The sequence below is a fragment of the Hevea brasiliensis genome, chromosome 4 (assembly GCF_030052815.1).
Source record: "Hevea brasiliensis isolate MT/VB/25A 57/8 chromosome 4, ASM3005281v1, whole genome shotgun sequence".
NCBI lineage: Eukaryota > Viridiplantae > Streptophyta > Magnoliopsida > Malpighiales > Euphorbiaceae > Hevea > Hevea brasiliensis.
The window spans coordinates 19,565,261-19,576,183 of NC_079496.1; the positions used below are offsets into that span (position 1 = coordinate 19,565,261).

The 10,923-nt window shown below is 41.5% G+C and overlaps 2 protein-coding genes and 1 long non-coding RNA gene across 3 annotated transcripts; 1 reads left to right on the forward strand and 2 right to left on the reverse strand.

Annotated features, from left to right (window-relative positions):
* Positions 1–3,259: 3,259 nt before the first annotated feature.
* LOC131179255 (uncharacterized) lies at positions 3,260–4,662 on the reverse strand. Its single transcript, XR_009148218.1, has 2 exons — positions 4,099–4,662; positions 3,260–3,526 (listed from the first exon to the last, which is right to left on the reverse strand). It is a non-coding gene; the product is annotated as an uncharacterized LOC131179255 (long non-coding RNA).
* A 1,391-nt stretch (positions 4,663–6,053) lies between these two features.
* LOC110644977 (G-type lectin S-receptor-like serine/threonine-protein kinase SD2-5) lies at positions 6,054–8,132 on the forward strand. Its single transcript, XM_058146264.1, has one exon. It carries the CDS (start codon positions 6,054–6,056, stop codon positions 8,130–8,132), a length of 2,079 nt encoding a protein of 692 aa, XP_058002247.1.
* A 1,279-nt stretch (positions 8,133–9,411) lies between these two features.
* Positions 9,412–10,660, reverse strand: LOC110644971 (60S ribosomal protein L6, mitochondrial). The gene is made up of 2 exons (XM_021797950.2): positions 10,403–10,660; positions 9,412–9,912 (listed from the first exon to the last, which is right to left on the reverse strand). Exon 2 carries the CDS (start codon positions 9,877–9,879, stop codon positions 9,571–9,573), a length of 309 nt encoding a protein of 102 aa, XP_021653642.1. The 5' UTR covers positions 9,880–9,912; positions 10,403–10,660; the 3' UTR covers positions 9,412–9,570.
* Between the last annotated feature and the right edge of the window lie 263 nt (positions 10,661–10,923).

The window sequence follows — 10,923 nt, forward strand, 5'->3', positions numbered from 1 at the left end:
ACCCTAGGCCAACTCTGGGCGTCACAATACACGGTGTATCCTTCACCACTCACGAGTAGTGTCAACACGAGGCGGTGGTTAGACACTCCTTAAGCTTACGGAAACTCACCTCACGATCATCTGTCCAAATGAATGGAACATTCTTCTGGTCAACTTAGTTAGGAGAGCCGCTATCTGGAGAAATCTTGTACAAAACGCCTATAGTAGCCACTAAACCCGAAAACTTAGCACCTCGGTGGTATTTGTAGGCCTAAGCCAATCGATTCTGACTTCAATTTTCTTGGGATCCACTTGAATGCCGTCACTAGAAACCACGTGTCCCAAGAATGAGATGCTTTCTAGCCAAAATTCACATTTTGAAAATTTGGCATATAGTGGTGCTCCTCAACGTCTGCAACACCATCCTCAAGTGCCACACGTGTTCTTCCTCGGTCAGAGTATACGAATGTCATCTATGAATACGATGACAAAGCGGTCCAAAAATGGCTTGAACACCTGTTCATCAAGTCCATGAAATTTCTTTGGTGCATTAGTGAGTCCAAAAGACATCACCAAGAACTCATAATGACCATATCTTGTCACGAAGCCGTTTTGGACACGTCCTCATTCTGATTCTCAAGCGATGGTAGCACGATCGCAGTCTATCTTGGAAAGAATCTAGCTCCTTGGGTGATCAAACAAATCATCGATCAGGAAGTGGATACTTGTTCTTCACACGGTGACCTTGTTCGGTATGCGTAGTCGATACACAACCTCAATGACCCATCCTTCTTTCTCACAAATAGAACAGGAGCACCCCAGGGTGAAGTGCTCGGACATATGAAACCCTTGTCCAAAAGCTCCTATAGTTGCTCCTTCAGCTCTTTCAATTCTGCTGGTGCCATCCTGTAAGGTGGCATCGATATGGGGTTTGTACTCGGGACAACATCAATGCAAAACTCTATTTCCCTTCCTGGTGGCAACCCTGGAAGCTCCTCTGGGAAGACATCCATAAATTCTCTGACAACAGGAACATTTCCCATGCTGACACCTTCTACAGATGTATCTCTCACCAATGCCAAATACCCTTGGCATCCACGCCTCAACATTTTTCTGGCACTAATTGCTGACACTAAGTTATATGGAGCCACGCTCCTGTCACCATCGAAGCTAAACTCTTCCACACCAGGTATGTGGAAATACACCTTTTTGTTCCTGCAGTCTAAGGTGGCATAATGAGTTGCCAACCAATCCATCCCCAGGATTACATCGAAATCCATTACTGGTAGAGGAACCAAGTCTGCTGGGAGGATCTTTCCATCCACTACCACTGGGCTACCCGGAAATACCATGTCTACACCTATGTTGTCACTAAGTGGGGTAGCTACTGACAAAGGGCACTCTAAAGTTGTAGGGTTTCTACCCAACCTCATGGCAAACACAGGGGAGACAAATGAGTGCGTAGCACCCGGATCTATCAAAACACGAGCCTCATAAGAATGCACTGGAAGAATACCGCCACAACCGCATTTGAAGCTTGAGCATCCTGGTGGGTCGTGGTGAAAACTGCTTGACCCCTACCGAGTGGCGTAACTCGACATCGACTTCTACCTCTGACCGCCTCCAAATCCACGCCCCTTGTCCTCGCCTGTTGGCCACCGAACGATCGGCCGCCATGTTGGAAGCACCGGATACAATTGTCGAGGAACATTTGCAATAGAACCTCGTGACCCCATCGTGGCTCATCAAACGGGCGATCTCTAGCAAAGTGGCCCGGGCCACACTCAAGCATACTCCTGACCCCATCAAACAAGGTCCTGAATGTCCTCTTCCACACTGTGCACACGGTGCAAAGAGGATCTGAACGAGCCGTAATCGCCTTGCCCTGAACTGTTACCACTGCTGGATCCGTACCCTGGTCTGAACCCTCGGGATTTGTGTCTAAAACCACTCCTCTTATTTCTGCTTCTTCCTCTGTAGTAGTTTGGCCACCCACTATCCATAGTACCATGTGGGGAACACCTGAAGAACCCTCTGCTCTGTTTTTCTTTGCTCTTCCGCTGTCATCCACAGCATAGCTAACCTCAATCATGCAGCTCGATCCACCACCATCAAAAGATCGACGGACATCATGGCCAGTTCGCATTCTTCCTGTCAAGCCCCTTTTGGATTCTTTTCACCTTGATCTTTCTCAGAGCTATCACGCAGGGGCATATCTGCTCAATTCCAGAAATTCTGTAGCATATTCATCTACAGACCTGCCATTCTGTCTTAAGGCCTCAAAGGCCCACTGTTTCTGATCTCTGAAGCTTTCTGGCACAAACCGATTGACAAAAAGTTCCACAAACTGAGCCCATGTCAAACCCTCCATCCGGGGTAACACGTAGTCATTCATCCATTGCCTAGGCATGGGCCCCATGACGTGCTGCATACACTCTACCAATCTTCTATCGACCAATCGTAATTCTGTTCTTGCACATCGCAGGAATCTAAAAACCGATATGCGTCATCTGACACATCATAAGTACTGGGCACCAACTTCTTGAAGTTTATGATCTGCTTGTAAGATTCCTCTCGTGGTGCGGTGGACTGCTGCTGCTGTGGAGGATGGACCATATACTGCGCCATCATGTCGATGGTTCTCTGCAGACCAGCTAGAGTAGCTGCCATGGGGTCCATGGGACCCTGTGCCATAAAGGACTGATCCTGTACTGGGGGTGGCTGCTCCTCTACTTGAGCAGCTCTAGGCCTCCTACCCCGCCTCCTCGGGGCAGGCGCCTCATCCTGTGCCGACACTTCGTCGGGCACATCTGCTCAGTGCAAGGCAGCTCTCCTGCTTCTACGCATTTTCCTGAAATTCAGCAGCATTAGCCCACAAAATTCAAAACTGCACATTACACAGCTCTATAGACTCATATTTATACATAACATATGGAGCAGAAACTAGAAGCAAAGATGACAATGCAAGACGAATGTGGACCCTATATTTCCGCATGTGACTCCTATTTGACTTTTCCCAATACTTTAGACAACATTCCCTAAGAATCTGGAGCCTAAGCTCTGATACCACATTTGTCACGACCCAACCTATGGGCCGGACCGGCACTAGGACCTGGGCCAGCCTAAAGCCCCCGAGGCCCGTAGTAAGCCTTAACTATTCATTAACCCAACTCTAAGGCCCATTTGGGCCCAATTTCAAGAAAACAAACGGACAGAGTCCGGTCATAAAATGGACTTTCCAACGGGGAGTTTTTGACTCACCCGACCTGTAAACACAATAAATACTCAATTGGGGAGCTCAGCTCACCCTCCACATACTCATCAACATAAAATAAATGGGAGCTCAGCTCCCTCATCCAATCCATCAACATGCATAACATATTTAAGTTTACAGGTCCAACATGATAAAAATATTACAGACCAAATTCAAATAAATACTGCTAACACATGCGGAAATTCTAGGAGTAATTAAAATTACACAAATATTAATAAACAACCTGCGAAGTAGAAAGGCAGGTTAACTCAGAACAAAATATCCTCCTGTGGCCTGTAAAAATTTTTGAACAGGAGTGAGCGTTCGACTCAGAGAGTAAAATATCAATCTTAACTATAATCTCTATAACTATCTGAACTAATGCACCCTGTAGAGTGAAACGCAACATAAACAACATCTTCACATCATAACATCAAAAAGGTAATTTGGAGCACTCACGCACCCTGTAACATCAATCATAATATATGGGAGCTGATCCCCTATACAGCTCTCTTAAATCCAATCTGGTGCCAGCGAAGAACTCAGCTCGGACTTCCACTTAAATACCAAATCGGGGTCCCAGCGAAGAACTCAAGCCGTGTCTACCCCGAAGGACCGGTCCCAAATGAAGAACTCAAGCCGTGTCTACCCGTCCTATCCATAGTCCACACCACATCACACGCACGCCAACGCACGCACACTGCTCCAAATTACCACAACAACACTCATGGCACATTAACAGTTATCAATGCAACATAATTCGTGCCTAGAGTTTAACTACATAAATATAAGCATATAGGTGATGCATGGGCATGCTGAACATATAATAATATCGAAATTACAGTTAAAATTAATATTTTACTCACAGACTTGACGACAAATTACTGTGGCGGCTGGGCGGAGCAAGAAGGCTGTCCCGGCTCACCTGACAATTACATTACATCTATTTAATAAATTTGACTTAATACAAACAAAGAAAAATATCAAGTACGTCCTAAGTCGTGCCGAAAATCCGGCAGAGTCTCCCCTATACCTAGGACCTACCCAACCTGCAAAAGGGTTCAAAACACACTTTTATACTCACAATCCATATATCAACAGTTCAATCATATCACACAGCCCCTCCTGGGCCCATCAAATCAGTCATCCATCACAATACGCAAAATTTCAATTTAGTCCTTATTATTGATCATCTTTGCAAAAACTGCCCAAACAAGCTCTAAAAATTATAAAACTTTGCCCCGCGGTCCTTAGCAATATTACTAAGCTATTGCAAAAAGAATCGTAATTTTCTAAGCTACCACGAATATTTTATGGATTTTTAATCCTATTTAAGCACTAGAAAATTACGTAAAAACAAGGTTCGGGTTTACCTTTGCCGATTCCGACTTCAGGAACGTGCTCGGGACGTCTGACAATGGGGGGCTAGCCAAAACCTCGGCCCAATTCGGAGACTTTTCCGGTAATGGGTCCGTGCGCCCAAATTTGCGCACTTGGTCAATCGTCGAATTTCCGCGAATCGAGGATACCTACACGAAGCCCATAACAGGGGGGTTAGTACATAAATTTTTCAGAATTTTCTAAGCTCATTTAGTGCTCGAAAATACACTGCAAAGTTCCGTGGGACCCACCGAAAAACGGTGTCGGAAAAATTCGAAATTTATGTCGTTGCGAAGCTCTCGACGAATGGAGCGTGCTGGTGGCCTTGGTTTCCTCGTGGGATTCACGATTTTCGAGAAATTTAGCCCAAAAATCGAAATGGGCTAAAATCTTCCCGAGCAAAAATCGGACAATCCGCTCGATGGATTTCGGCGTTCTTGGTGTCTATGGAAAGCTCACGAGTAGATGGTTTTGGACACAAGACCCGGTCCAATCGGCCGGATCGGCCGGATTTGGCCGAGGAAGTCGGGAGGCGGGAGGCAGGCGAGGGGAGGACGCAGGGGAGGCGGCTGGCCGGCGGCAGGGGAGGGGAGGAGAGAGAAAAGAGAGAGAGAAGGGGAGAGCGTCGCGCGCGGGAGGAAGAGGAAGAAAAAGAGAAGAGACCGGTCCGATTCGACCGGTCCGATCCGGTCCGGTTCGATTCGGCCGGTTCGATTCGAAATACAAAATTTTGAATTTTTACTCTGCCTCGGGACCGAAAACGAGGTCCAAAAATTCCGAAAAAATTTCCGAAAACTCAGAAAAATACGTAGACTCCAAATATATTTTTAGTTTTGCCACGTGGTCTTTAAATTAATTTTTAAAAATCATCAAAGTTTATATTTTCGGAAAATCGAACCCGATTTTTAAAATCCGAAAAATCTCAAAAAAATTCCTAAAATTCAAATAAAATTAAAATACCAAAAATACTCATAAATAATAAAATTTGGGGTGTTACAAAATATTACACTATCAATATAATATTTTATTTCCTTAACCAAACAGCTTGGCCGTTGGCAGAAGGCACTTCAGAACTGATGAATAGCCATTTGCTTGAACCTCAGAATTTCTTTTATTTTAGATTGAGCAAGCTACTAAGCAAATATAACTTGGCGATTTCTTTGACTTGATATTGACCAGCTACTGGCAGTTGGGTGATTTTAATATACTTCCATATAAATACTATTTCATGGTAAAACCTATCGATCACTGGCCAACGGTCAACTATAATTTTTTATTTTCCCTTTCAGTTTTCTTTTATCAAATGGTATCACCAACCAGATTTGGTATACATTTTCTCAAGTCTTGTATGTGGCCGGCCGATTATACTTTTTGGGTAGCAGGACATGATTGCGGTATATAAATAGAATCATGATCACAAGATTAGCAGGAAGGTACAGCCATGGCAAGATTAGTCGTTCAGTTTCTTGTTTTCATTCTTAACCTTTCCATTCTTGAGTACTCCTGTTGTCAACAACAGGATACATCAGTTGCCAGCGTCTCAACCTCTTGGAAAAACAACGTCTCTTCCACCGCTATGGGAACCTTCACATTTTCTGATGGTTCTACTCTTAGGCCTATCCTAGCAATTTACTCTTATCGCCAGCTAAATTTCACCTTTGGTTTCTTCAAGGATGCAACTAGTGATTCCTTTTATCTTTCCATACTTAAACATCCACTCTCCACAAATTCATCCTTCAATTTTTCAAATTATCCACCAGCAGTTCTTTGGTGTGCTAATCGAGAACACCCAGTGGGAGAGAATTCTAGTCTTGAATTTAAAGCCAACGGAAACTTGGAGTTGAGAGACACAGATGGTACGCTTGTTTGGTCGACCAACACCTCTGATGCCTCTGTTACGCGAATGTTTCTATTGTTTGGAGGAAATTTGAGACTTGTCAATGGCAGCAATGGTGTGCAATGGGAGTCTTTCGATTATCCAACTGACACATGGGCTCCTAACCAGCTGCTGCATTATGGCCAGATGTTAACATCTAGTGTTTCTCCATCCAATTTCTCTACAGGCTTGTTCTATCTCTCTGTCGCTGATGATGGTGTTTATGCTTTCAATGAATCAAATCCTCAAACCTTTTATCAGAGACTATTTTCATATAATGGTGACTTTACCACATTTAACTTTGGCATTGGGTCCTTGAATCAATTGCCAAATTATGTAAAGTACGAACCGAAAGGTAGAGACTTCCAGTATATGAGGCTTGATCCAGATGGGCATCTGCGGGTTTATCAACTGATTGATGGGTACAAAAACGGTGTGGTATCTGATCTCTTTAGCAATGATTCTTTTACACGGCAGGAATCAGCAAAGAAAAGGGGACCATCTTCAGTTAAAAAACTAGCAATCCCTATTCCTGCTTCCTTGTCATTCGTTATTGTTTGTGTTTATGGAGCTATTTGGTACGTAAAAAGAAAGAAAAAGAATGCAAAACAAAAGGATAGAAGAGAATCCGCAGGACAGGAAGCAGAAGGAAATGAATCTATGAATCGAGTAGAAGATGTGCTGACAAGTTTCTCTTATAGAGACCTTAAATCAGCTACGAACAATTTTGATCCTAGATCAAAGATTGGTCGGGGAGCATTTGGAGAGGTATTTAAGGGTACCTTAAATGGCAAAACAGTAGCAGTAAAATGTCTTTCTGGTTTCCGAGAAGGACGAAGAGATTTCGAGGCAGAGGTGCAGACCTTGGGCCGAATTCACCATGTTTGTCTGGTGAAGCTCATTGGGTATTGCATCACAAGATCGAAGAGACTTCTAGTTTACGAGTACGTGTGCAATGGATCATTGGATAAATGGATTTTCCACAGAAATGGAGGACAGCCTCTTGGGTGGGAAATTAGAAAGAACATTGTTTTATCCATTGCAAAAGGACTCTTGTATCTCCATTCGTTTTGCAATCCACAAATTATTCACTTTGATATCAAACCCCAAAATATTCTCTTGGATGAAAATTTCATGGCCAAGATTTCTGATTTTGGTTTAGCAAAATTGATAGAAGGAGAACAAAGTCGTGTGTGGACACTCAAAGGAACTCCAGGTTATATCGCTCCTGAGTTGTTGACTGGAAACAATATTACATCCAAGGTTGATGTTTACAGCTTTGGCATAGCAATCCTGGAGATTGTTTGTGGACGCAAGAATTCAAGCCAAAATGATGATCAAGTACTCGTTGATGTAGTGAAGAGCAAAGTGGAAGAAGGTCAACTATCTGACTTAGTTGACAAGCAACCAGATATCCAAGCAAATATGGATGAAGCTGTTAAAATGTTGGAGATTGCTATACACTGCCTACAGCCTTACCGTAGAAGGCCTTCCATTTCTACTGTTGTGAAATTTATTGAAGGTTTAACGCCAATGGAGCGGATTACTGACTACAGCTTCTTAGCAATTCTCCCAGAAGACACCAATCAAGATATACCTGCTAGCCTGCCCCTCGTGGGATCAATCTTATCAGGTCCTCGGTAAAAAAGACATCTTCGGTACATGAAGTTCTCCAATTTGTAACAGTCGAGGACCATGTTGATGGGTATTTGGTGGTTTTCTTGGACTTAATATCTGTTGCTCTTTAGATATGCTACATAAAGCTCTTCTCATTCACTTCTTAATTCTTAAACATATTTCTCTTTCAATACTGGGCATTGTCCCTATTATGTATTATGAAATTCAACAGAAATAGAACTTCAACTCATAATTTTCATATGCCACCTTAAAAGTTAAAACTATGGAGCTAAGATGACAGCAAACTATTCTTGAGGGGTAAAGATGGTTCAAACCTGACTTCAAGATTGAGCAACTATTGGCAGTTGCATGATTTTAATATTCTCCCACACAAATACTATTTCATGGTAAAACCTATCACTGGTAAACATTCAACTATAATTTTTATTTTCCCTTTCTGTTTTCTTTTATTAAATGGTATCACCGGCCAGATTTGGTGCATCTTCTCAAGTCCTCCTCGGCAACATGCATGATTTTCAGGAAGGCACCGCCATGGCACGATTAGCAATTCAGCTTCTTGTTTCCGTTCTTAACCTTTACATTCTTGAATACCCCTATTGTCAAGAGTATACATCAGTATCTGATCCCTTCAGCAATAATACTTTTAGAGGGCAAGGCCAGGAATAAGCAAAGAAAAGCAGATCACCTTTAGTTAAAATACTTGTAATCTCTCTTTCTGCTTCCTTTCTGTCAATCGTTTTAGTTTTTTATTTCTGGAGCTTGGTATGTACAGAGAAGAAGAAAAATGCAGAACAAAGAGGTAGAAGAGAGTCTACTGGAGTGGAAGCTGAGCAAGTACATCAATCTACGAATTGAGTACAAGATGTGCTGACAAATTTTTCTCATGGAACCTTAAATCTGCTACGAGGAATTTTGATTCTGGTTCAAAGCTTGGCCAGGGAAGGTTTGGAGAGGTATATGAAAGTACCTTAAACGGCAAAAGAATTGCTGTACAATGTTTATCTTCTGGTGTAAAGGAAGGACAAAAAGATTTTGAAGCAGAGGTACAAACCTTGGGCCGGATTCAACACCTTTGTCTGGTGAAGCTCATTGGGGCATTGCATCATAAGAAATTTTTAGAAAAATGACATTCTGCTTTTCTTTTCCAACAACATTCATCAGCATGTGAAACACTGATCACAACTTAAGTGATTTTATATCAGGAAACATTATTTATCTAGCATGTAATGATAAAAAGGCCTTGAACAAAAAGCAAAAAATATCACATAGAACAACCAAAACACTATTGCAAAAACTTATTGCTAATTTAAATGCCTTCTAAATCACAAAATTCCAATGTTTGAATCCCAGAAATTGAACTTTTTTGACAAAACAAGACATTGTAAGTCCAACGCATGGAATTAGGCAAAACACTTTGCTATCGGCATCGTGCAGAATTGCCCCATCATTTTGATTTCTTTCCTTGTTTCTTCTTGATCACTTCATCGATGTACATGATACCCTTACCTTTGTAAACTTCAGGAGGTTTGCAACTACGAACAGAAGCAGCAAACTGATGCACTCTTTGCTTGTCAATTCCAGTGCAACAAACTACGTTGTTCTTGAAGCAGAAAACACGAACAGCAGGAGGCACTGTAAGTTCAACCTCATGACTGTATCCCAATTTGAGATATAAGAGGCGCCCTTCTGCTTCAGCTCTGGCTTTGTATCCAACACCCACTATCTTTAGAAAGCGGAAAATTTTTGCTTCCATTATGGTTTAAGCAAATTGATCACCTTAATTCTCCTGAAATAAAACAAAATGGCATGATATCACAACTAAGCATTATTGACATTACAAACAAAACATTGAACCGAAATTTCCCACAGAAACTGCTTATCATCTTTCACAAGGAAGGTCTCATTTACATTTTACATTTCAAAGAAATGATAAGTAATCTAATGGACTATTTCTTCTGCGTTTTCGTTGCAGGGAAGAACTATGTCAGTTGGGTGGCCTCAACTGATAGTCACAGAACCTTAATTGGTTAAAGATATACTGATTAACTGGCCACTGATTTCAAACAAAAGACAAGTGCAGTGTGCGATTACATAATTTACTCAACTGGATAATTGGATAAGGTACAAATGGAAAGGTGGGATTTTTCACTGGATAAGTAAGAAAATTTGGTTCATCATTCACAAAACAGAACCAATCAGTCATTAATTTCAGTGGTAGTTACTGCTTAAAAATGGAAAGGACTTTCAAAGAAACTGAGAAATTCTTGAAATCTAACCTTCTTCCTTCTTAGAAGTCGTGGGTCAATGCGCAGAATTTGAAAGACGAGCTTTGTGAAGCAAAGCAGCAGCTAGGCTCGACGGCAAGACACTCGTTCACTAAGCGTCGCGCCTAGACCGTTGAAAACCGGAATAATCAATCTCCCCAAAAAATGGCGACCGACTGTAAAAGAGGGAAGAAAGGGATCGAAACTTGAAGAAGCAAGGGGCGGCGGTGGAAAACAGAGTGCTTTAGGTTTGTTAAGTTCACCCAAAACTACGTAGTTTTGAATAAGACATGTCATTTAGTACTCTCCCCAGATGATTTAGAATTTTTTTATTTGTTAATTTTAAAAATTAATTATTTTTTTAACTTTACTTTAATTATTATTATTTTCAATACATTTATTTTTTTTTATCCATTTTTACATTTAAATGGTATTATAAAATTAATTAAAACACGGAGCTAGTATTAAATTAATATTTATTTGTAAATATTTTTAAATTTTTATAAAATATAATTAATTATTAATTTAAATTA

Bases quoted from the DNA above. Each gene is read 5' to 3' on its own strand.
- LOC110644977 (XM_058146264.1), top strand. From the start codon at position 6,054: ATGGCAAGATTAGTCGTTCAGTTTCTTGTTTTCATTCTTAACCTTTCC.
- LOC110644971 (XM_021797950.2), bottom strand. From the start codon at position 9,879: ATGGAAGCAAAAATTTTCCGCTTTCTAAAGATAGTGGGTGTTGGATAC.